Genomic DNA, 27683 nt, shown 5'->3' on the forward strand with positions numbered 1-27683 from the left:
GGACAGCTCTAGGTGCGTGTGTTTTCACCTGTCTGTAGAATGTGGTTATGGTTTCAGCATTTTGCCTTGTGTTTTGTGCTGTTTCTGTTGCTTTTTTGTAGTTTTCTGTATGTTGTATGTATGTTTTTGTTGGTTATTCTGTATTGTGTAGGTTTTGGTTAATTCCTGTGTTCTCTGTTCTCCCTTATGTTGCGTCAAGTTTCTGTGTTTAGTTGATTTCATGTGATTTCTGTCCGTTTTTCCTGTTTCCTGTTTTATTTTAATAGTCTGGTTTTCTGTCTTGTCCAATTTACTTCCTGTGTTTTCCCACCTTTGTTGATTGTCCTGCCCCGCCCTGATGTGTTTCACCTGTTGTCTCACCTGTTCTTGATTTACTCATTACCTCATATTTAGCCTGTGTTCCCTTTGTCTCTTGTTAGATCGTTTTGTCTTTGCCCTGTCAGTCTGTCTGCACCCAGTTTATATCCTCTGGTGTTTGTCCCTGTGTGTGTCAGTTTGCTCCTGCCTGTGTTTAGCCCTTCAGTTCATGCATTACCTTCAAACCATGTCCTGCCTGCCTCTACCTGCGTTTGGGTCCTCTACCTTCCACTCACCACAACAGAATGTGTCTCGAAAATGCGTCCGCAGTGATCATTTATGATCGGATCTCACTTCCCCGCTCTATATGCAAATAAACACTTACATAATTTCCAATTGCATATAGGCTGGTTGTGTGTGTTTATAATGTCAGTTTTTATTTTCACAAATCAAGTGAAAAATGAAAAAGTGCTGCCCAGAGTCTGCTTGCCGACCATAGACTGCAGCCTATATTAAAGGGTGATCTACTGACGGGTTGCAGGACCTGCGCAGGAGAGACAGACGTTTTTAAAAGTTTCTGTTCGGCTCTCAGAACATTTTTAGCTTCTAACGGAATCTCTGTGGTTTGAAGTGTAGTTTATATTATACCTGCTTTATTTTACGTTTCATATTCGCTAGGAGTCGTGTTACGTTACTGCTGATGAAGACCCAACATTTCCTAATTTTGCTGCTTCATAACAAAAGCATTCAAATACCAAAATAACAGGGGAGTTTTATTGTATAGTAATTATAGGAAATTAAACTGTTTCACCGTCAACTCCTTCTACAGCGCTGTAGCTCTGGTAATGCAAGACTAATAATTAACAGAATGAGACTTTAGGGTGACCAGACATCACCGGTTTCTGGGGACAGTCCCCAGTTTCGGTGACCTGTCCCTGGAAATGTCCCCGGTTTTCACTGTGACTGACATACCCGAAATTGGAATGAAAAGAAAGAAAACATTGACCAAACGTATAGTCGCGCACCCAACACTCGCAGGCTCAAGACAGCCAGAGCAAGCGCTGCTCAGAGCTCAACTTCGGTAAAGTTAGAAAGAATATTGTTTAACAAAATTTTTTTTATATACATCATAATTACAGAGGTAGTCTCCAAAACTACTCTACACACTACTCACGCACACAGAACGCCCCCTGCTTGTTGTCTGAATTTCTTTTCAAAGTGCACCAGATTGATGCATTTCAACATTAAAATAGACATTTTCTTACAGGGGAGCATGCCCATGGAACCCCCTAGGGGGGCTTGTGCCCCAGTGCAGCTCTAGGTGTAGTGACGCCCCTGGGGCAGTGTCCCCATTTTAAGCTTATAAAGATAAAAACATTACCTGTTTTGGAGGTATTTACGCTTTGGAGCTGAAAATGTCCATGGATTTTGTCTCAGAAATCTGGTCACCTTACTCCATATGTGGTTTTTGCGATCCAATCTCAATGCGTCCTGAGAGTTTTCACCTGCACTTAGAGCTGTCCACTTGTGATCCGATCACTCAGATCGGATCTTGGTGAAAACAAGGTTTATGTGTGTCTCGCACGCATGTGCAGTACAGCAGCGGGGGCAGGGAGTTGCTACAGCCCTAGACGGCTCATTGATTGCGGTTTACCGGCTCTGCTACCAAACATGTCTTTGCAGTGTGCTACCGGTGTCATGCCAAAAAGTGATCATCCGCCAAAAACTGATTGCTGTCTACACTACATGCAAATGATGAAATTAATCGTACACAAAACACATGTTAGATGAACCCCCAGCATCTTGGGCTCTCCAGCACAGTGTTTTGTGCCGGCAGTTGCGCACATTTAACTGGCCATTCTGCACGCTGTAGCGGCTTCCCGGGCTCCCTGCTTTCCCCGCCTGGGCCACATCGCTACCTGGATGTGTGACAGCTTGGCGAAAAAAAGGAGACAGGCCGAATCTCTTTATGAGCCGCAGCTAAGCCTGATTGAATCGCGCTTATGGTAAAAATAATACTGGAAACCAAGCAATAGCCCTGTTCTGAACAGTCATTGTACTAGTTGTTAAAAAGAGACACTTAACCTCAATTATACATAGAAGATGAATGTAAGTGTAACATCTTCAGAAATATGGCTTAAATAATGAATTCAACCGCAAAAAAGGTTTCGTCTTATTCTACTTTAAACCTGAAAATACATTGATATCCTCAAAAGTATCCCGGCTTTTGATTTGATTTTATTAGGATCCCCATTAGCTGATGCAAAACATCAGCTACTCTTCCTGGGGTCCGCTACCATCCACAAGACACTGTCACCCATTGAAGTATGGAGTTATATTACTGCCATTAGTCAAGAGCGCATTATTTCAATTTGAGAGCATTTCTCACTGATATTACGTTCAGATTTCTTGCTCTCACACTCAAATAGTCACTGCTCGTGCTTAGATTTGCTCTGCTTGTGCTCAAACTTTCTGCTTAGACTCAGATATGTTGTTGTTTGGACAGATTTCCTGCTCTCAGCTTTGAACCTTCTCCTCGCACTCAGGCTGATTCTGCTCACTTGCAAATTTTCTGCTCTCGGATCTCTCCTGCTCGCTTGGATTTTTTTGTGTTATAACCCTGCCAAAAGTCAACAACCAATAGAATGACAGCTGTAGTGTTGACCAATCAAATTATCCCTGCCCCGTTGAGGGTGCGTTCACTTTACGTTAGAACGTCTGTTGAGGGCGGCTGCACTGTAACCGATAACTGTAACCAAGTTTTATATATCAGCGCCGTTCATTGCTTTATTATAAGTATATGTCAACAATGTGCACAGAATGGTCGACGCACTTTCACCTGCACCCATCAGGAAACGGGAGAAAGATTTGAAGTGGGACATATGAAGTTATGTCCACAACTACGAGGGTGAGTAACCTAACTTAAGCACCTAGCTAGCTAGCTAACATATGGCGCTAGCATATAGCCTAGCTTGATGTCCATAAACAAATAGATTTTCTTTATTGTATAGCTAGATTGAACGACATATGACGACTGTATGTGTATATGTGATGACCTCACTTTGTATTTTTTCCTCGTTTGGTTAACCATGTTCCTGGGATTTGGCTGAGTTCATGTTAGAGCCAGTAGTAAAACCTAAACTGTAATATAACTGAAAGAACACCAGAAACTGGATTGTTTGTGTAAGTTTTTGCATCACTGTTGTGTTGTTCATCAGAATTTAGTCTTCATTCCTTCATATAGCATTAGTCTGAAAATGATGAATTCATATCAGTCTGGTCTGTGTACTTTTTTGTTCATTCGATTTTCATTTCATAAACAGGTATTAAAAAACAACTGCAGCCGGGACATTCTAACTCTTAACGTGAAAAAGCTTAATGTGGTTTAATGTACCTAAGCAATGATCAATGTTTACCAAATTTCTCTCTCATATTGCTCCTCATAACCACTGAAAACTGTCAAAAAATCTAAACCGAAGTCCAATTATTATGGACGTTATGTGACTGATAACTGACTGTTTAGTTACATTAAACCACGTTAAGCTTTTTCACGTTAAGCGTTAGAATGTGCCAGCTGCAGTTGAGGGAAACCGTAGCCTATAACTTCCTAAGCGACTGATCATCCGTTTTTTGCCACCCTTTACATAATAAATATGGCTATGAAATAGAACATGAAATACATAAATGAGGCAATACATATATATTCATTAGCTAATCATTATAGTTCAATAGCCTAAATACATGTTTTACTTATATTTATTTCCGGGGACTTTTATTTATTCCGTCTATTTATATGCACATTATATTTTATTAAGTTTTGTTATCTCACAGACTCTGACTTAAAGCAGCAGCAAGCCTGCCTGGCATCAGTGCATCATAGCATATCACTGCAAAGAAACGAAAATATGAATAAATCACAAGCGGGGCAGATTCCCAGCTCAGCTAGGGCGGGTAACGCCAGCGAACCGCAGGGACCGAGGTCACAGGGCTGGTGGCTAGCTGCTAGCTAGCTGCAGCAGCAGCTAATATTAGAATATTAGACCCAGCACCGGAGGTCTGATCCCCATGATCTGATCCCGAACCCCCGGTGACTCTCTGCCAGATCAGCAAGTTTAACGGCAGCAACAGAAAGTTTGCTGGGATTGTTAACGGTGGCGTAACGGTACCGTTACAGCCGTGAACTGAAAGTCTGTTTCCTCAGTCAGCTGGTTTGACTCTCTTTGGGCGAAGTTGTCTGCGGCAGGTAGAGACAGAGAGTCAGAGGGAGGCAGGGAGAGAGTGTAATAAATACATGTGACATTATGAAATAAAATTCCCCCCAAGCATTATCAAGAGTACAGGTTTCCAAAGTAATTTTAGCCTGGGCCGAAAGCAACACTGGTAGGCTAGGCTGGCGCTGTTGCCTTGGAAATGACAACATCCGGTCTCTGAATATGAAAAAACAGGCCTTTTTGGGTCCGTGTACTTTTTTGTTCATTCGATTTTCATTTCATAAACAGGTATTAAAAAACAAAAAACGAATGGTCATTTGATTTTCGTTTTAAAATACAACATTTGAAATTGAAATACAAGGCGTTTTTTCTTTTTCATGGTTGAAATAAGATAGGAGAAAGTTTAAATATGCTTTGATTTTCATTTTCTATTTTATATAACAAAAATAAAATCACTCGAAAACAGAAACGAAAAAAGTCTTGTTTTTTCATATTCAGAGACCGGATGTTGTCATTTCCAAGGCAACAGCGCCAGCCTAGCCTACCAGTGTTGCTTTCGGCCCAGGCTAAAATTACTTTGGAAACCTGTACTCTTGATAATGCTTGGGGGAATTTTATTGAATGGGTTGGTGATATGACACACACAGATCAACAGGGGTCGAGCCCCTCAGCCCCACCTGGATGAAAAGAACGTGAAACAAAATACTTGTTTTTTCAGTTCAGTTTGCTTTGTATTAATTAAACAAATAACTGCTATTTAAGGAGCAAATAAGAAAGCATATCATTTGTAGATTTGTTTTTATTATAGTGGTGAAATTGTACTTAATGTTACAACTTTTTAAACAGACTGATATGAATTCATCATTTTCAGACTAATGCTATATGAAGGAATGAAGACTAAATTCTGATGAACAACACAACAGTGATGCAAAAGCTGACACAAACAATCCAGTTTCTGGTGTTCTTTCACTTATATTACAGTTTAGGTTCTACTACTGGCTCTAACATGAAATCAGCCAAATCCCAGGAACATGGTTAACCAAACGAGGAAAAAATACAAAGTGAGGTCATCACATATACACATACAGTCCGTCATATGTCGTTCAATCTAGCTATACAATAAAGAAAATCTATTTGTTTATGGACATCAAGCTAGGCTATATGCTAGCGCCATATGTTAGCTAGCTAGCTAGGTGCTTAAGTTGTGTTACTCACCCTCGTAGTTGTGGACATAACTTCATATGTCCCACTTCAAAACTTTCTCCCATTTCCTGATGGGTGCAGGTGAAAGTGCGTCGACCATTCTGTGCACATTGTTGACATATACTTATAATAAAGCCATGAACGGCGCGGGGATATATAAACTTGGTTACAGTTATCGGTTACAGTGCAGCCGCCCTCAACAGACGTTCTAACGTAAAGTGAACGCACCCTCAACGGGGCAGGGATCATTTCATTGGTCAACACTACAGCTGGCATTCTATTGGTTGTTGACTTTTGGCAGGGTTATAACACAAAAAAATCCAAGCGAGCAGGAGAGATAGAGCAGAAAAAAAATCCAAGCAGAATCAGCCTGAGGAGAGATCCTGAGAGCAGGAAATCTGTCCAAACAACAAAAATTTGAAAGTTTGAGCACAAGCAGCAAAATCAATGACTATTTGAGTGTGAGGAGAAGGTTCAAAGCTGAGAGCAGTGAAATCTGTCCAAACAAGAAATTTGATCTGAGTATAAGCAGAAAGTTTGAGCTCAAGCAGAGCAAATAATGCGCTCTTGACTAATGACTATTTCCATATTGAAGAAGGTCTGCAGAAGTTCACTTAACACAAAAAGTTTTTATTTGAGTGTGAGAGCCAACCTGGAAATTTGAACATAATATCAGTGAGAAATTACAGCTTTCTGCAAATTGAAATTTTATTATGCTGCCATGCTGGTGTACTAAAGAAAATGAAGAAAATACAAATATAACTCCATAGGTGTTGAAGAAGGTCTTGGTTTTGAAACCTAGTCATCAGCAGAACATGCGTACCGCATTAGTAGTCTGCCAGCAATGAACAGAGAAATAACTGGCACTGTCACTGCTCATCAAGATATAGTTAACAATTACATAAAATATTGAGAGATCCACATGGCATGAGGAAATGTTCAAATTAAAAGCTGCACCTTAATTCAATAATTTGAAATCATTTTGGGACATACTGCATCAAAATCAACAAGGTATTAATCTCTAACATACTCCTCACATGCTTAGCATGCTCTGTGGTGACTACACTTAAAGGTGCAGTAAGCAATGTTAATCAAATACCCTTTTTGTCAAATTCAGCAAATATCTCCTCACGGTCACCTAGCTCTCTATTTTCTATGTGCGCTGAAAAAAAATCTGCTGTTTTAATGGAAAACAGAAAGGAGTGCACGAGCCACAAAACACTATTCCAGCCAATTAGCAACAGGCGGCGTCAGTTGCTTGTGCACGCGAGTAATGGGGGCTTGGGGGAGGGGAGAGGTTGCATGCGAACGTGGCGGTGTTGTATCGAACTCCGTTTCCCTGTAGAGATCTGTTCGGCACCTTTAATATGTCTGACATACTCCGTGCCATATTAAGAAACTGTTAGAAAACAGAAATGTTAAGAATTATGACACATTCTCAGGTCAGGCAGTATACAACTTTCACGTACCTGTATATTTACCTACATATATTGGCAAGTAAAATACCTGATGTTCTTCAACTCCTCAGAGAGACTCATCAAAAGCAAACAAATAACAGTAAACATCTACAGTACATCAACTACTCAAAAGGAAATACTCACTGGAGAAGTCGATAGCAAAGCCAGACTTGGTGATATAAAAGTCAGTCTCGAACTGTATGGTGACGACGTTGAGAGTTGAGTGGATCCCCTCAGGCAGCAGTGAGCCGCTAACCTCCTTCAGAGCCATCTCGTTCTCAGGAGGCCCGTCCCACACCTTAAGGATGTCGTGAGATGCCTCAGTGTCAAATGCAAGAAACTGGAGACTGGAAGAGGGGAACACAAGCTTTTGTTACTTTGGCTTAGTTTGGCCTAAGGTAAATTTTGTCTGTTTAATTCAAGTCTTTGCATTTAACAAATGATCAGAGATGAATTCAGTTTATGTGGCATTATACTCACTCATGTTTAGTTGAATTAATGATGCTTTTATTCACTTGCACAAAGTTGCATTTCAAATACAACAAAAACAAATGTTCTCAAGAAGGTAAGTAAAAAGGTTGCTGAACTTGCTGAAAGATTAAGTTGAGTTCAAAAGCGATATCCATCTATAAACTGTGTCCCCATGCTTTTGGGTATTCCAGTTTGGGTATTAGTTTTGGTATCATCGATCAATTTCTGCTTAGAAATAGGAGTGCACAAACTTATCTGGGATCTCATCAAGAGATGGCCTGAAGCAGCTCTTCTGACAAAGAATGTGTGGCTAACTTTATGAAATCATACCATGTTTACTTCAACCTCTAAGCCCAAATGGGTTTTATTCCATAGTAATACTAGGCGCTCTCAACCAAAAAAAATAATGCTTCCATGTCCCGGGAAAATCCCCCTGGGTGCTGTCAGTGTCTACAAAGTCCCTGTCCCAATCATTGTTAATGGATCTGCTGCAGGCTGGTTCTCTTGATGACATCTCGCTTTAAAGGAGAATTGTTCATGTTTAAAATCTTAAATGAACTTTGCAACATCTCATAACAATCAGTTAGTCTTTTAAAGTCAGGTTAGTTCATTTAATCAGTTTATTTATGATGTATTTAAATCAACACATTACTTAACTTCTAGGCAATTTTCTTGTGTATCAACTGCAATCTTATGTAATACTGAGTCTCCTACTGTGCCTTTGTTGATTTAAAAGGTCCCATGGCATGAAAAAGGTTTTTTAACATTAATATGCGTTCCTCCAGCCTGCCTATGGTCCCTTAGTGGCTAGAAATGGTGATAGGTGTAAAGCGAGCCCTGGGTATCCTGCTCTGCCTTTGACAAAATGAAAGCTCAGATGGGCCGATCTGAAATCTTGCTCCTTATGGAGGTTATAAGGAGCAAGGTTACCTCTCCTTTCTCTGCTTTGCCCGCCCAGAGAATTTGGCCCACCCATGAGAGAGACACCATGGCTTTCAAACGAGCAAAGTGGCAGTTGGTCAAGGCCTCACCCCCACCCTCCACCTTGCCCCCTCTCTCTCCTCCTCAATAGCATTTAAAGCTATAGACACAGAAATGGTACATCCTAAGGAAAGCTCATTGTGGGACTGGCTATAGTGGCTGTAATTCTGCACCAAGGCAAAATTTCAGGAAAGAGACTTCAGATACAGTATTAGGGGACCACTAAGGCCTATATAAAAGCATCCAAAGAGCACCATGTCATGGGACCTTTAAAAGGAGAATTCTGGCCAATTTTTACATTCATCTTGATTGGTATAGATATGCCTGTACTTTCAATTGAAAAAAACTCGACCTGGATCGGTTCTAATAAACTGGAGTTGCTGCAGCGACCTCAGCACCAGCAGGATCAAGACAGGGTAGGTGAATTTAAACAATGTCTGAGTTGAAAACATATTAATTGCATTTTGTGTCTGTTAAGAGGCACAAAGGCACTCTAAAACCTGACAACTGCCGTTTTAGCTCAGTGGAAGCTCAGAGGTAGCTGCAGCAACTCCAGTTTGCTAGGACCGATCCAGGTTGTTGTTTTTTTTCAATTGAATGTACAGGCATATCTATAGTGACCAAGATTAATGTAAAAGTTGGCCGGAATTCTCCTTTAAACTTATTCCTAATATATTAGTTTTTTTATAAACAAAAAATTGAAGGCCCAATTATATATAGTTTTTTTCCCCTCACCATATTTCACGAGTAGTGACGCTCAATGCAATTAGCATATTTTGATAAATTATTATCTTAAAACCTCTGGTGTTTTCAGCTATTCCGGCTGATTAGACTCTTTTCAGGATGAAGGTGGGCTTTGATGGGAACTTATTAGGTCACAAATTCTTTCTACTAATAAGGATGATAAGGTGTAATTTGTCCCGCCCTAACAGGGCAACAAGACTAACAGTGGACTAACCACACCCACACAGTCCTGAAAAAGGTCCAATTAGCCACATTAACTAAACTTAGCACAAAAAGTAAGGACATTTGTGTTTGGTAGATTATTTTCTCTGTGGTAACAATGCTTTTTGGCAATAAATCATATACTGTTGGAAAGCCTGTTTAGTAGGAACATGCATTTGTGGGATGAGCAGCAGCACTGAGTATGTGGGTTGCGCCCATGAAAAATTTGCCAAATCTTCTCTGCCAATGCCAAACAGCTTATTCTGCCATTGACTCGTTTGGTGTTTGGTGGATTGGATGACTGAAGTTTGAATAAACAAGACATATTGGTGTGGAAGAACCATACACAGCCACAACAGCCTGGCACCTCTTCCTCATGCTGGTCACCAGCCTGGTCACACACTGCTGTGGGATGGCATCCCATTCTTCAACCAGCATTTGCCGCAAGTCAGCCAACGTGGTTGTGTTGGTCATTCTCGCACGAACAGCATGCCAAAGCTTATCCCACAAGTGTTCAATGGGGTTGAGGTCAGGCCATTCCATCCTCTCCACTACCACATTCTGGAGGTAGTCTCTGATAAACCCCGCTCTGTGGGGGCGGGCGTTGTCATCTTGGAGGATAGAGTTCAGTCACAGACTGTGGAGATATGAGATTGCCACTGGTTCCAGAATCTCATCTCTATATCTCTCTGCATTGAGATTGCCTCCAATGATGATAAGCCTAGTTTTTTCCAGTGAGGGAGATTCCGTCCCACACCATCACACTGCCTCCACCAAAAGGTGTTACTCTATCGGTGCAGCAATCAGCATAGCGTTTTCCACGGCTTCTCTACACTTTGACCCAATGATCCAACTGCCGTAGGCAGAATCTGGACTTATAACTGAACATAACGTTCCTCCACATGTTCAGGTTCCAGTGCACGTGTTGCAGACACCACCGCAAACGGGCATGACGGTGAAGGGCAGTCATGGCAGGACTCCTGGCAGCCCTTTGAGACCGGGGATTGGCTGCGTGCAGTCTGTTCTGGATTGTCTGGGCAGAGAGCCGTCGGCCATATCGTCCTGCAAACCTTGACTGGAAATCTGTAGAAGACCGCCTATGGCAAATAAGTGCTGACAGGGTGAGGAAATGGTCTTCTTGGGGTGTCGTCTTCTTGGGACGCCCACTTCGCGGCCTGTCTTTGACATCCCCCGTTATATGGAACTTGGCCTTCAGTTTGGAGATGGCACTAGGGCTCACTCCAAATAATGCCGCAACTTGGTTTTGCGGAACACCAGCTTCATGTTGCACTATCGCAAGGGCCCAATCCAGATCAGTCAAATGCGGCTTGCTGATTCTTGGACACTTACTGACTGTAGCTGTACAGGCCTATCCTCACAGGTACCTGGGGGTACCAGAAGCTCAAAACAAATGTCAATAGCAACAGCAAAACCTGTTTGGTAAAGGCAGAGAAGATTTGGCAAATTTTTCATGGCCACAACCCATATACTCAGCGCTGCTGCTTATCCCACAAATGCATGTTCCTTACAAATGGGGCACCATTTGAAAGGGAACTAAACCGGCTTTCCAAGGTATAATATTTATTGCCAAAAAGCATTGTTGCCACAGAGAAATAATCTACCAAACACTAATTTCCTTACTTTTTGTGCTAAGTTAAAGCAACACCAAAGCACTTTTCCTCTTCGGTCCCCCTACAGGTTGGAAGCGGAATTGTCCATTATCGCTGTCGTAATGTCTCATTATGTCTTCATTCGAACTACAGATCCGCTACCCGATCCGGCAAACTTGCATAGTGCGGTTATAGCCGATAGAGGGCCGCAAAGCGAATGCAGAAGTGCTGTTCACCGCCGACGTTTACGAGTTGATGAACCACTGAAAAGTTTTCGGAAACATTATTTTAAGGTACAAAAGAATCTTTGGTGTAGCTTTAAATAAAGTATTCTATATTATATATAGCATATATTTGCATATACAATAGCAAACTTTTTTTTAATACTAGATATACAGTGTATGCATAAATTATTATTTATTATTATTATATGACCATGTTATTAGCAACTGGAGTTACCTGACAATGTTGCCAGAGTTGACCTGAATTGTCCAGGTGCACCTCAGGTTGTTGTCGTAGGGGAAGGGATACCCAGGGGAGAGGATACGCCCTGTAGACTCACCCTTGAAACTCCCACCACACTCGGCTGCATGCACAAATACAAATGAACACAAAATACATGAAACCCCCCCAAAATGGAAAATCGCACAAGAGGAAATGGCGACACATACACACAAGCAAATGCTCATATTATGTTGAAACCAAATACAGAAGAAATGCTGTCAGAGTCCAAGCTCACTGAAGCTCAAGAGTATACAATTAGGACTAATGAGCAACAGTTCTGCTAAAAAATTCTTCTTATTCCAACAGGAAATGGGACTGAAACAAGGACTTCCTGTCAGGGCAGGGAGAGTGACAGATGCAAAACTTGTTTTGTCTCTAAGTATGCCTCCTAATGATGCCATTAATTAACTTTAAAAAGACTACATAAATAAAAAGAGAATACATAGGCTGGGCCTTGCGCTGCAGAGAGGACACTGCTACAAATGTTAATGATGGAAGGAATATCTTATCATCCAATCTATGTTGTCTTTTCCCCTGGTTATCGTCTTGCTATCTATATTACAGAACAAACGGCACTTCATTAATAGGAAAATTGCATTAGACTGCAACAGTGGTAGGCTATAATCAGTATCATAACACCGGGAAAAGTCCTTGACGGATGGGGAGCCAGGATGTGGCCCTGGAGAAATAGCTAGAGATCTCATTTCACATTCAGCTCATAGATACAAAGCTTACTATTAATATTGGCCATTTAGTGATCCAGCACTGTTAAACAGTTAATCAATTGACTGATTTAGTTATTTTTGTGATGGTATTGAACATGCCACAATGCTAGGCTAAAGTCCTTTCACCGAAAAAGGAACAAATACACGTTTCATTGAAAAAGGCATCAGGTCACGGTGGCATTTAAAGTGCAATTCTGCACACGTCGGGAATTTATAAATCATTTTTTACCCCAATCCATCACTGCTAGACATCGAGAAACAGACACTGCCTCACAAGACATTCCGGACTCTAGCAGCATGCAGGTAATATCTTTATAATTTCTCTGTCGCTCTTTCTCAGCATGTTCTGAATATGAAAATACGGCCAAGACCGTAAATATTGTCCATGACTCAATCTGATATGAATACTCTGACATTTATGCCTTCAGAAAAATGCTCATCAATGGCTAGTGGATTAAAACATTTAAATAACGCAGCTCATCAATTAAACAGTCAGAGCATCACAGTAAAGGTTCAACAGCAATTCAGTTTGCTTCACTATTGTGTTCTTAATGACTCTATACAGCCATTTCTGCATAAAGAATACAGAGAGATCAATTATTCACAATTAAACGGTTTATATTCTTTAAAAATGACAAGCAGCGTATTTTCAAGTTCAATTAAGTAGAAATCATGTTGGGAATCCTTAGGATTAACACCTAGCTGAGCAATATTGACAGTGTGCCTGGCCTGAATAATAATAATATAAGCTATTACAGAAGGAGAGAGAGAGCGATGGACAGAGAAAGGGACCAAAATGTTAGACAAAGACAGAAAACAGACATAGGCAGAAAGGATTACCTATACATGACGGCATGTGGTTGTCCCATGCCCTTCTCTCCCCAGTCATGCACTTGAGTATGCCACTGCCGTGCAGGGTGTAACCTTGGTCGCAGCCGAACGTGATGGCACTTCCAGCAAAGTGACCCTGGTCACTGACTTTGAAGCCGAACTGTGGCACACCTGGGTCATCGCAGTGGGATAGCTCAAAGCCTGGACGAATAAGATTGAGAGGCACAGGAAAAGGAGAAAAGGGTGGAGAAGAATATGAGTTATTGACCTAACCTATATGAGAATGACCTAACATAAGACCATCAACACATAAACACAGAACTGCTTGTCAGCATTTAAAACCAAGTACACTGGAGAGCAGCCATTCTGTGAACCAATGTAATATTTCCATTTATCGGTTTTGTACAGCCCCTTATATTACTTGGCAGTAAAGATTCCTTTTGGACAGAGAGCACAATTAGATGTTCACAATTAAATGTTCAATTGTGTGTGGGCATTTACCAACAATTGAGAAACAGCCCATCCACTCGTAACACTTTGGGGTAGAACAAATAAAAGAAAACCAACAAGCTACAAAGAAGAAAATGTTGCAATAACTCTTTAGCTCACCATGTTTGATCTTGACCACGGTCTTTATATGCATTTCTCTCTTTCAGGTACTAAATGCAAGTGCTCTGCTATGCAGCAACAGTGGCCGCACATAAACCCAGCAGTGCTGATTTATGGTCTCCTCTCCTCTCACAGCGAGGTCCATGCCCATGCCAGATGTTATGGTAGTATTACAAGTGTCATGCCCAGTATAAATCTCCAGCAGTGACTGCTCACATTTAGAAAATTACCTCCGTACTTTTGGTAGAAGAGTCATGAAAACACGATCAGATTTCATGTTCAGACAAGATTTAAGCTGCCCATATCACACCTTCTCCTTGCCCTCGTGCTGTTCATACATCAGTCAAACCTCTCCCAAGTTAATAAGGGCTATTCATTCTGGTTGAAAAGACCAAGTAAAGATTCCACTTTCAAATGGAAAAAAGGTTTACATTATGTAATTTACCATGTGCACATCTAGGGGAAATTCTGAAATTAAATCTGATTATGGCTAATTTAGTTGTTGTAAATGACTCCACATCCCTGATTAATGTACATTTTATTATTACTTTTGCAGGCCTGTCAGGTTGCAAAACCAAAACCACGAGTAATGTCAAATTGCACTCTATTGTAAAAATGGATGTATTTGAACTGAAGTACAATGGTTTGCACTACATTTGGTGAAATTATCACAGACTGAAAATTGACAGTGTGGGCCTAGTAGCTGCAAGCTAGCTAAAAACGTATTTGCTTTCATACTATTCATTCAAAAAAGCACTTGGCCTGTTACCTTTCTGACTAACTATGTTGAATTCTACCTAAGAAAACCCACTAGTAGAGGAAAAGAATTCAAAGCTCAATTGCAGGTGAAACACAAAAACACTTTAAATTGGACTGCAAAATGCAGTGTCACCAAAACATTCTCTCACCACAGTAATAAATTAGAAACGGTTAGCAACAATACACAGTCAGCAAGCCAATTAGGGGGAGAAACAAAACCAATCTATTACTTACAGCAATGACCCAAACTTTCAATACACACACGCATACTGTATGAGGCACACACCATCTTTAGTGCGTGCATATACACATTGCTAAAGCACACACAAACGCACTGATTTCAAACAATGCCAACAATAATTCACCTGTTTTAACAAGGTACAGTTAGGCACACATGGATGCCAATTACAGGGGAGGAGAGCAAAGGAAAAGATGGAAAAGGGATTCACATAGAGAGAGGCAAAGGAAGCGAAAGGATGGAAAGAAGAAAGCAAATTTTTCTGCAGGAATGGTGCAAAAACAGCATGCTGTTTAATGGATACCCTGACAGTGAAAGACACAGTGAATCAGGGTGAGGGTCAATTCAATTTAATTTTTTTTTAATTCTGCTACTTGAGATGCCTGGCTCCTGAAGTGATGCTAAATTCACCCATTTGGAAAAAAGGCCCTCCTCCCCCAGGGAAATGAAATGTGACTTACTGTGGTATATGAGCCGGAACCCCGCTGCTGTCGCCTCCTGGTCAGAGTAAAATTCAAGCCACAGATAGTTGGAGGTGCTGGTAAGAGACAGACCTTGCATCGATGTGCCTGTGTATGAGCCAAGGAGTGGGGCTGCACCGTCTTTTCCATCATACACCTGATCAGAGACACAGAAAAATAACATGATGGGGAGCTTTGCTACTCATGGAGTATGAAACACCCACAATAAAGTAGAATGAAAATATTAAGAATTAAATATAAATACTGAAGAAAGAGAGCCACAATTAAAAAGAAGCTATTAGTACTGTATATCATCTGTTTTATATGGCACATCTATTGCAAAACCAATGTCCTAAATGAGATGTGAAAATTAGAGCGGAGTGACCATAGTTCTTCCCATTGATTTGATACTGCGCACCTGGAGAGAAAAAGACCAATTCGAAGGTTTGAAGGAATAATTGTTCTTTTTTACTTCATGCTATTTATTTCACCAAATGTCCTGACTAAACACCAATTATTGACTAAATATTATATTACAACTAAAAATTACAGTTTAAAAGCAGCACATTCTCTAAGCAAAGAGTAAGGTACCCACATTGTTTTTCTATGTTGTGTGGATTTTTGTTGAATATAATAGCATTTTTTTAGCTTTATTTGTTGTTTTTTCCATCACAAATCTTTTTTGATCCATGTGATCTACGTCGGGGAAATAAAAAATAAAAATACAAAAGCTCTTGGCTCCTCCTTTGAAATACTAGTGGGGCCCTCTCTGTGTGGTTTTGTTTTTCTCTTTCTTCACGTCAGTCAGCTCTCTAAGCATGTCTTTTCACATTTCAGATGTTCACAAAATGACTAAGTACAAGCGATTACTGTCTACACAACTCCATTACTAGAAACACTGATAACAGGCTACAATGCCATGTTAATTGGAGCATTAGACAAGACATCTGCATCCCAAAAGGAGTGCATTCCAGCTGTGAAGTGGGGACTAGATAGTCATTTGCATCATATTTGTGGTGCTTACCAAAACTGTTAAAATGCCTTTGGGCAAAGAAATGAATCCCTTCCATCCCAAAGGGATGATGCTGCTGCTGCCGTTTGACCTTTGCTCTGACTTCCAAAGCAAAACAATTCTGCATTCTGTCTGGTACTTTGCACAAAATCCCTTTTCTGGTTTCCCGTGTTGTGCATAATAAAAAGAGCACCAGGACATGCCTCATATACATAAACATGAATTAAACTAAGACACTAATTGATTTGATGTAGTTCTTAACCGAAGCCCTGTGTTTATTTGTTAGTTATCGATTTTCTGTCAACAAAGCAACATTACTGTGTCTTTACCTTGATGACGTCACCTTGTGCAAGTTGAAAGGTGCTGGCAGTGATGTTGATGCCTTTGCCTGTTTGGACCTGAATGCTGTACACACATTCGTGGCTGTTGTCATAGTTCATTGGATAGTTTGGTGATAAAAGAACTCCCTCATTGTTGGAGACTGTCGATCCACACTCCGCTGCAAGTTTAAAAAAAAAACAGACAATAATAATTTATTTGTTTTCTTTTAAAACAAGAGCATGTCTACTTTACACATTACCAATGAAAAGAAGTCACTACAAGCCCTACATGAATATTTTTGCAATTTGTTTACATGCACTATTATCATGTAAAATAATGCTATTATCATAGCAGTCCTTTTCCAAAACAGGGATAAACGGGTGTGTCAGAAACAAGACTATACAAAAACATGTTAGGCGCTCCAACACAGGGTGTGATGGAACTAGTTTAAATGACACAATGGGTCAGTGTAACACTTATCAGTTCAATTTTCTAGCACAAACGGACATTTGGAAAAACAGAAAAATTGGTTCCAATTTTTCATTTTTTTCCGCCTTGACAAATTAAAAAAATGGATCTTTAACCTGTTTTTCCAATTTTCTGTTTTTTTATTCAGAGGAACAGAATTTTTTTAATTTGTCAAAGTGGGAAAAAATGAAAAATTTGATATTTGAACCCATTTTTCTGTTTCTCCACATGTCCGTTTGTGGACCACAATGCCTCTGATATGAAACGACTGGATCTCTGGAGTCAGACCTTGACATTTGCAAGTAATGTAAGTGAGCTTCTCTGGGACAAAAAAAAAAAAATCAGTGTATTGTCCCTGAACTCCTCTCTCTTAACCTGCCCTTGGAGTACCCTTCAGTGGAAAAGATATCTCCAAGGATAGTTTTAACCTACAGTAGCAGCTCACATCAGTATTAATTACAGGTCTGAGCTTTAAATTGTAGTCTACTTTGTAAATCCAATCCCACTGAGTTCTTCAATGCCTAATAAAAAAAGTGTATTTAAAACATGACATTGGCTCGCAGAGCAAATTGTGCAAAACACAAACAGGAAAGAAAACGGAATAAAAAGCAGCTGACCACGTACCCACACACCTTGGCAGAGGGGCACTCCACATGCGACGGCCACCTCCCAAGCACCCAATCTCCCTCGCCCCCTGTAGACGATATCCTGTGTTGCAGTAGAATGCCAGTGAGTCACCAATGCCAAACCTGGAGCCCGTGTGCCAGCCAAACTGAGGCGTTCCAGGGTCCTGACAGGGTTCAAGATCGTACTCTGGAAACAAGATAGCCAAAAGAAATCAGTTGCAACAGATAAAAATGCCTTTTTACCCACAAAAATATTAATACTCTACTTAGAATGATTTGTTATTTATACTTGTCATTGATAATAAACCCCAAGGAAAAAACTGTCCGTTCTCTTGCTCCCTTCAATGAAACTCTTAGTGCATGTTCAGCCAAAGCAAGCAGTACCATAGCTCGTGGGGATTAACGGTCTTACTCAAGGACACTTCATCAGGTTGGGATACATGCCAAAAGCTTGAACCCTGGATGTCTGGATGAAAATTTAGGCCACCCTGCATGCAATATTATTATCCATAGGCTGTTGAGATGTAGATGCAACTCACGCTGCATAAGAAGAATAAGGTCTTCCTCCCTGCAGCATTCCTTTCATGGACTGTATTTGGCAGTATGCAGAGCTATGTACAACTACTGATTTCAACAAAATGTTACAGCAGCATCCTACTGTAGGATGTGGCCTGACAGCATTGGCAAATTTTCATCAAAGGTCATAAAAAGTTAAAAAAGGAATTCAAATCAAGAAACCTTTAGATGCTAATTACAGAGCATGCAAGGACACACACACACACACACACACACACACACACACACACACACACACACACACACACACACACACACACACACACACACACACACACACACACACACACACACACACACACACACACACACACACACACACACACACACACACACACACACACAAAATTTCATGAATATTCATGGCTGCATAAGTTATGCTTCACTTCAGCGAACAGCAGGCAAACATTTAGCCAGAACGCTCATGAAGCAGACCCTCTCTCTCTCATTTTCTACTCACTATATATCTCTCTCATTCTCTTCTTCACTCTCTCTCCACCCTCTCCATCAACACTGCTCACTCAGCATCACCATCTGTCTCATCTCTTTTCTCACTCTGTCTCCCTCCCTCCCATCTCCATCTCTCTATTCCTTGGTCTCTGCATGGGGGCCCCATTATTTCTGTAACCCCCCCTTCCTCTCCATCTCCTCAGTCCTGAGGATACGACCCACATGGCATGCTTTGATGATCATTCCCATCACGGTCAGACAGCCTCTACCTGCGTGACCTCGTTGTCTCTTAATTATCCTCCTCTGAACAGTGCAGCCTGAGGCATGGTCTACCTTAATCCGCTCCCGATCTGACCAACAATTTACTCCTCACATTACTTTATGCACACTGTAGAGAGGCTTTGCGCTTTTGATCTCATCAATGAATAAGCTGTCTCTCTCTCTGTCTGTCTCCGTGTCTTTCACCATGTGCTTTCTATCCCTTCTAGTTAACATCTCCACCAACCACATCCTCACTTCTCCACTCAATTTATCTTCCTTCCTCTTTTAAAGCTTTCCCTTCCCATCCTGTCTACACATCTACCAATACTGCCCCCTCCTTGCCTCCTACAGACAGAACCCTCATATGCCTTCATACCCGAGAAGGAGATGTTGAATCCCTGCAGCGATATAGAGAAGTCAGAAATGAAGCGTAGCTGTGCCTTGAAGTTCCCATACAGGCCGGCATTAACTGGTGAAGGCCTCTCTGAGCCGGTGAGTCGAGCCAGTGGCTGGGCGAAGCTGCCATTTTCTGTTATCAGAAGGTAGTCATGATGATCCTCCAGGTGGAAGGAGTAAAAAGTGAATTGGACACCTTGGAGAAGAAAGAAAGCGTAGCGTTAGAGGTTTTCAGGAAAATACGAAGAATATCTTAGAAAAAGCTTTGAATACAATATGTAATGCATAAATTTGAAATGTTTTCATGTCCATACTGACCCGTAAGGTTATGATTATGGATTAGCGGGTTACATTGTAGGGCACAGAATACACACAATAACCTCAGAATACACAAAATAACCTCAATCTGAATGTGATTATTATTCAATTTACATTTTAGCTATAATTGCAAATATCATTATCATGATTAAAAACAAGTTGTATTCATTTGGGTTTATCTTGTTGAAACATCCATCTACACAACGCACTTTTCACTCATTTAATAATAGATGCTTTATTAATCCTTACAGAGGCATGATAAGAATAATAAAACAAATCTTAAAATTATAATACTAAAATAAAAAGGAAAATATTACATTAAAAAGAGACACAAAAATGATTAAAATACCAAGTGAATAGAGAACTTAAAAAAGTAAAAATTAGACAGACAGATTAAAACTATGTTAATGAAGAATCAAGTGTTTCATTGCAACAATAAACAGGAAAGTAGGCTGCTCTTGTACTGATGTATGACCATTTTAAGACGAGGGGAGAACATTTCTCTGTTTAATATCATTAAAAGTAAAGTTAGGTTTTGCTTTCTGCTTCCGACTCATTTAAAAAAAGACAGAGGAAGAGCGATCTGCGTGAGTCAGCGACACACTGAACTGCACGCTGCAGTGAGAGAGAGAGAGAGAGAGAGAGTGGCCATGCCCTCTAACGTTCTAACGCTGAGTTTTACCCTCAGCTTTTTACAACTGCAACTCCGCTAGCGCTCTGCAAAAGTGAACTCAGAGTCAACTTTGGAGAACGGGCAGGGGATCTTCTATGCTAATTTTGAGGTCCAAGACAGACTCATTATCAAAGCCAGATGTATTATAAGGCCAACCAGGTCTGACTCGTCTACGGGCGGCTGCTCTGCACTTGGGACTTATTTCGCGAAACAATTTGAGACAAGTCTCGTGGGACGATCTCATCACACCTCTATTTGTCAGTATTTCTCACACGGCATCTGTCCAGCTTGTGAAACTTTAAAATTTGAGTACTTTAACTGGCCTAGCAGGCCAATAATACAGATTTACATAAGAGGAGAGAACAATCGATAATAGAAAATCTGCTACTGGCAGTAGCAAAGACAATCTAGAAATTGTGTTAAGGTTGGTCAAAAGGATTCAAAATTTTATATCAACAAACTATTACTTAACATTTAGGTTGAAAATCAAGATCCAGGGGTCTCATTTATAAACGTGGCATACACACAAAACAGGGCTGAAAATGTGCGCCACTTCCCACGCAAAGGTTGTGATTTATAAAAAACAAACTTGATGGGAGAATGTGCGGTCCGCCACGCAAACTCTGACCCATGCATACGCACATTTTGGAGACAATGGGAATTGGCGAAGCAGATGGTGAGGTGGTGAACTGAAAGTAAATGTGGGAAGTACGATAAGTATTGATGCCTCATGTACATTTTTTCATCATCCACGTTATCATGAAGATTAAATCCAGCAATGTTATTTGCACTTGTTCCATAAACACCTTGCAAAATCCAACTCAAATCTTAAATAAAAATTTGTTCTTAATAATTAAATCGGCGCTGTCTCACCGTCACATTGTCCGCTACGGACCGCAGGAGGAGGAGATGACTGCATGCAATACAGGACAGCATCAAATACCCTAGCATTAGATAACTGCAGAATACAGTGTAAATAACTTTAATACTGTGCATATACAGTATCATCAAACGTCAAAGTCTAGAAATACAGCCGTTGAGCTCTCGCGCAATCGTTACACTTAATGTCCTCGTTATCGGTCCGAACTTTAATACCCTTCGTGACAAAACCTGCATGAAGAAACGTGCGTTTGTTAGACTTCCGTCTTCAAATTGTATCTTGTGGTGGGGGATACCATTAGTTGATGCTGTTACTTTGGCAAGGTGTTAACAATCACAAATTGTTGTAAACATAAATACTGTGGTGACCGCCGTGCGTAATGCTGCATGATGGCACTGCTGGCCCTGCAGGAGGACTACGCCAATGAAAGAAACAGGAGAGAAAGAGGCTTCAGGGACCATGACCATGACTGGCTAAAACAGTGCTGCTCATGAGTATAGGAACCCTTGCTAAAGTGGACTAAAAAGAGGAATAAAAAAAATCATCTTTTGGAAATTGATCTTAATGCCTAAATGGATACAAAAAATCCAACCTTTAAAGACACCAGTTGTCTTTGTGAAAGAATAATTTATAGTAAATAAATAAATGTTCTTCCTTAAAATACAGGGGGCATAAGTATAGACACCCCTATGTTAAATTCCCATAGAGGCAGGCAGATTTTTATTTTTAAAGGCCAGTTATTTCATGGATCCAGGATACTATGCATCCTGATAAAGTTCCCTTGGCCTTTGGAATTAAAATAGCCCCACATCATCACATACCCTTCACCATACCTAGAGATTGGCATGGGGTACTTTCCATAAAATCATCTCCCAATGCAAATCAAACCAGTTATTAGGCTAACTGAAATAAAACCATGCCAATCTCTAGGTATGGTGAAGTTCGAAAGTTCAAAATTAGTGCGATTTTGGCCATTTCCACATTTCGTACTTTAACGAACTCCTCCTAGAGATTTCATCTGATAGACTTCAAATTTGGTCTGTGCCATCTTAAGACGTTAAAGATGAAAGGTTATTAAAAGAAAAATTTTTCTTCATAGGGCCTGGCCGCAAAATTACAAATCCCACTATGGCCACGCCAAGACCCACCCTACGAAGCAGCTTGATTGGTTGGGGTTAGGCATTTCACCTCGAGTGGTTAAGGTTAGCCGATTAGTCAGGGGATAGGACCTGTACAAATCAGGCTACATTGCCTTGCGTAAGCATTGACGCCTGGCCAATAGTAGCTATTGAAGGGCGGGTCTTGGCGTGCCCATAGTGGGAAAAAAAATATTGCGGTCTGGCCGTGGCGGGGAAGCCATTTTGCGCCGTTTCGCCATTGAAACAGGAAGTGGGTGTAACTTGAGTGTACATTGTCCAATTGGCTCAAAACTTTTCAGGATCCATAAGAGTTCAAACCTGACGACATATACTGGCCGATATCGGCCGGAAGTCATAGAACCCCCTAGTGGCAACAGGAAGTAGACCTAAAAGTCAAGGTGCTATACTTTAAACTAACTCCTCCGACAGATCTCATCTGATGGACTTCAAATTTGGTGTGTGCCACCTTAGAGATGAAAAGTTATTAAAAGCAAAAGTTTTCGTCAAACGGTGTGGGCGTGGCATGGCGCCATTTTGAGTGTTTAGCAATGAACGAGAAAGTGGCTGTAACTACAGTGTACATTGTCCATTCTGCTTGAAATTTCCCATGATCAACAAGGGTCCAGGCCTGAGAACATCTACAGGCCAATATTGACCTTTGGTGATAGCGCCCCCTGCTGGCAACAGAAAATCAGTATTATATGACAAACATCATCCAATTGACATGAAACTTGTGGTCGACATGTGATACTGTAACGGCCCCTATACTTTAACCGCGGCCATGTAATCAGGCCACGCCCCCTTTTATGGCTTTTGAACCTTTTAAAGTAGAGTTTTATGGGAGGTATCATTGAACTCCGAGAGTTCCTTTTCGATTTGTGATGGTTTGACCCGCCCCCTATGCTTTAGCCATGCCCCTTTTTATAACTAATGATCAGTTTGATGTACACTATTGTGTGAGGTATCATTGAACTCAGCAGAGAGTTCCCTTTTCATTGGTGACAATTTGCAGTGTCTGAGTGCCGCGCAAATGCACGGCCGCAAGGAGTGGCATCCGCCAGTAACCCCTATGTGCAAGGAGGTGCAAGTCCCCATCCAACACTGCTTGCAGCTTTAATTATAATTCAATTTGCAGCAATTCCCGAGCATCTGATAAGTTTTTTGCTTTTTCCCCGCCAGTCGTCATGATTCGGCGTAACAAAAGAACAACTGCCAGGGTCATTAACATACTGATCAGCATTCATGAGGTGATTTGCATTGACTATTTATGGTTAAAATGGGCGTGTACAGGGTGGGATAAGAGGCTGATTCATGTACGCAAACTTGTGGGTAATTGTGATTTATAAAGGGAACATTGCTTACTGTGCTTTTCAGCACATTATGCACTGCCATTTTAATGCTATCTGGTAAATCTGTTCAAATATAAAGCTATAATGTCCTCCACAATGTTTGGCTCACTTGACAAAGAATGCTCTGTAAAACACCAATTATATTACAGAGAGTCAAGCCAAATGGTCAATTAATCAAGAGCCATTCCTGTGAGGTGACATCCCAAATTCTTTAATATAGTTGGTACGGGATGTTGATAATTACAGAGTGGAATAGTTACATAGCTACTATCCATTAAGATCAATTTGTCTTCCAGTCAGTAGCCAAAAGATAAAAAAAATTAAAAATAAATATAAATAAAAAAATCACAAGAAAAATCTGAGGGGTATTGCACTAAACGAAGATAAGGGATTAAGCCGGGATATTCATCCAGTTATCCTGGATGAAATTAGCCTTGACTTAGTTGCACAAAAGCAGAGGCACCTAAGTTACAATGGAGATTTATTCTGTGCAGCTAGCTTGGTCCTGACCAGGCTAACAGCCAGGATTTATTAATCCTGGGGCCTTTTCTGTTCACTCAGCAGTGGGTTTTACTTTATTTGTATTAGCCTTCATTAAAATACAACAGGTTTTATTATTTAAAGTTGTGACCATTATTTTTGTAATTATTTGTAATTATTGTCATTGTTACTGTTAGTGTGGTTTGAAAACTGCTGTTCATATTGTTGTTCGATGTTTGATAAATATATATTATAGCAGTTGAGATAATTAGAAAAGCCTGATAAAGTAGCAAATGTGTTTTAAATAAACTCAGTGATGAAGGGCAATATATAAAGTGCTATACGTGTGTTAGTGGTTCTAACAATGGCAGATTTATTAGATTATAGTTATTTATTTTAGTTGATTTTTTTCTTTGTATTCTTTAACAATAAAGGATCATGTACATTCTTCTTCCATGTGCATTTTATTTGGCATTCTTAGCACAAAATTTGGAGGATTGAACAATTGTAATAATTGTACAATCCTCCCTAATTATAGTCTTAGTTCAATGGACCAGTAACTATACAGTTGAGGATATTGTACATACTGTTCATTCATGAAACAACAAGGAGAGGACACCTCAATGGTTTTTAATCTTATATTTTGCTGGGGGGAAATAACTGATGAATACACTGTGTTACAGTCCTGTTACAGTTACAGTTTGTGCATTGAATTTATAACTTAATTATCTTTATAGTTTATGGTTTCAGAGTCCAATTTCTTCAGTGTCTCTTTTCTATCTACACATACAGGCCTACAAGGAAGCAAAGCTTATAATATACAAAGAAGGAATATGTAAAAAATAAATAAATAAATAAATAAATAAACGTAACAAAAAGCGTGGCAAAAGCAGACTGACTGAATAATAGTCAACATTTACAAACTACTGCTCTTAAATGAAACCATTTAAGGAGTCACTTGTCATTTGAACAAATGAACAGTTGTACACTTTGCCTTAAAAAGCGAGCAGTGGGAGTTAATATGTTACTTAGGAAATTTATAGTTTAGCCCATACGAGGGAGAGACAGAGTGAGAGAGAGAGATACGTATGCATCATATTCTAGCATTGTTGATTAGTGGTTGTAATTGATCATCATGGTAAATTTCCTGAGTAACATTAGGCTATCTTCTGCTCACTTTTAAAACCCTTGTGTTGTCCTTCGGGTCCCGGTGACCCGAAGGACAACACTGTTTTACGAAAATGTATGGCTAATTGCAAATTTGGTAAGACATGTTTGCTCCAGACAGTCTGACGAGAAAGCGGGAGCCAGCTTGGCTCCATACCCAGGGGAAAGTCACCATTTCTGGGTTACTAGACTACCGGGACTCGGGGCTCCGCGGAGCTGGCCGGCTGCCAGCATAACTATAGTATATTTACCGTTTGAATTTCGTCACGCCACTTATATTACAGCTACCCCAAGGTCTTACAAAGCTAACAGTTGTGTCAGATTTCAATTTAATGCATTTTTGTGAATATGAGGGGTTTTGTTAGTTGCTAGTGTACCTTCATTTTTATGGGTAAAGCTCGCTGCTAGTTAGCTACACTTTCGGCATAACTAGAGTATATTTACAATTTGAATTTCGTCACGGCACTTATATTACAGCTACCCTAAGGCCTTACAAAGCTTAGCTAGCTAACTTTTGTGCAATTCCAATTTAATGCATTTTTGTGAATTTCAGAGGTCTAGGAGGAGGCTAGCTAGCTCTCATTGATAGAGCTACATCTAGCCGCCGGTCGGGCGGCGAGGCAGTAACTCAGGCAGCACCGGCCGCTGAATTCCGACACACAGTCGGACAAAATGTGCAATTAGCCATCAAACTTCGTAAAACGGCCCATATTTGACCTCTACATAGTTGATTTCTCGCATACAAAAAGTCTCAGAAGTGAATTTAGTGATAAAATAGCAGATGAACAGTGTATAAAATTTCTGAGATCTGCGCAACCTATTTCAGAAGACTACCTGATCTCATATCAGTGGTGTAGCCTATGTAAATGTTGGGGCGTGACAAAGATAGAGACTAGAGCCAAATAAGGAAATCTCAACGAACGAGTCTCAACGAGTTTGTTGAGATTTGCCCGTTTTCAGAGGCAGTTTCAAATTGAGAGATTTGCAGAGGAAAGAGGTGTCAATGGGATTTTGAGGTTCTATATATGTCCTATTTACCCACCAAACTAATTATTCAACTGTGACAAGGTAAAATCGGTTTTGCATTCTATCACCCCTTTAAGACAAAGAGTACAACTGATCATTTGTGCAAATAATTGGCCTAACTCCTTGAATGGTATGATTATGACTGTTTCAAATGAAATTGAAAATTTCAATTCAGAGCAATGGTTAGTGCCTTATCACCTGGCACGCTTTCTTTCGTTGTTTCATTACAGTGGCCGTGTTTCTTTTTACAAATAGTGTGTTTCATGTTATCATACTTTCATAAGTTGCTGCTGCTCACTCCGTGTAAAGTATGCACAATGCATATTCTCCATTTTAGCATCAGTAAATCTGTGATCGACCTCGCAGTCTGTTAAGGAAAGCCGTGAATGTGCCTCTATCCAAATTACTTCAGCATGGCTTGACCTAGTCGCACCTCCTCAGCCTGACTTGGCCGTCGTACGCACCAAGCCAGGATGCTCTGATTAGACTAGATCAAGCCTCGCTTTATAGGTAATCCTGGATTTATAAATTCTATTTTTGTGCAATACCCCTCAGTTCTATGATAAAATATACATTTTCCTGTTGGGAAGCATCACCTGTTTCAGGTAGTGCAGATGAAAAACCTAGGACATCAATACAATGAAAACCATCTAAAGAAAATACATATTATGTAGGATATAGACTGTAGTACAATGGCATTACTGGTGCAAATATTGTACGTTTCAAACATTTTCCATGGTAAAAGGATGGAACTTTAATCTCAATGTCTGAATGGTCATCCTTGGACTTTATGGCTTTGGTTTTGCTCAGCTATGCTCTGTAAATTAGAAGACCCTGCCTCTCTAAATCATTAATCAACTGAATTTTCACCTGATCAAAAAGAATGTGTAATAGCTTATTTTCATCACTTTCACTTACATCACAGTAATTATAATTAATCTAATTTGTTTATCATGCTTCGGGGTTTCAGGTAATGTTAATGTCCTAACTTTCCCAATTTTGCAATTTTTTTGTTTATACGGAATTGGATTGCTAATTGTCCCACACTAAATTAATTTGGCATTTTAAATAACATACACCATATTAGGCCCGGAGTCTAATTTTATTAGAATTAGTCAATTAGTTGGAAATTTTGATCATTTTGAGTTGTTATTGGTTTTTAATTGTTGGTGCAAATTAGTTGTATGCCTCCTGTTATTGTTGAATGTTAAAGAACCCATGTAAGAAATGAAAAGGATA

General features: G+C 40.2%; 1 protein-coding gene across 4 annotated transcripts in view; it reads right to left on the minus strand.

Moving 5' to 3' along the window:
- Positions 1-27683, minus strand: part of LOC114556692 (CUB and sushi domain-containing protein 3) — a 258762-nt gene that overhangs the window by 137133 nt on the left and 93946 nt on the right. For all 4 annotated transcript variants that reach the window (XM_028579712.1, XM_028579713.1, XM_028579711.1 and 1 more), the window contains exons 20-26: positions 19393-19608; positions 17728-17916; positions 16644-16813; positions 15303-15459; positions 13245-13436; positions 11635-11761; positions 7313-7515 (exon numbers count right to left, since the gene is read on the minus strand). In XM_028579712.1, the coding sequence (XP_028435513.1) occupies positions 7313-7515; positions 11635-11761; positions 13245-13436; positions 15303-15459; positions 16644-16813; positions 17728-17916; positions 19393-19608 (1254 nt within the window). The remainder of the gene's footprint in view (positions 1-7312; positions 7516-11634; positions 11762-13244; positions 13437-15302; positions 15460-16643; positions 16814-17727; positions 17917-19392; positions 19609-27683) is intronic.

This window comes from Perca flavescens, chromosome 6 (assembly GCF_004354835.1).
Source record: "Perca flavescens isolate YP-PL-M2 chromosome 6, PFLA_1.0, whole genome shotgun sequence".
NCBI classification, from domain to species: Eukaryota; Metazoa; Chordata; class Actinopteri; order Perciformes; family Percidae; genus Perca; species Perca flavescens.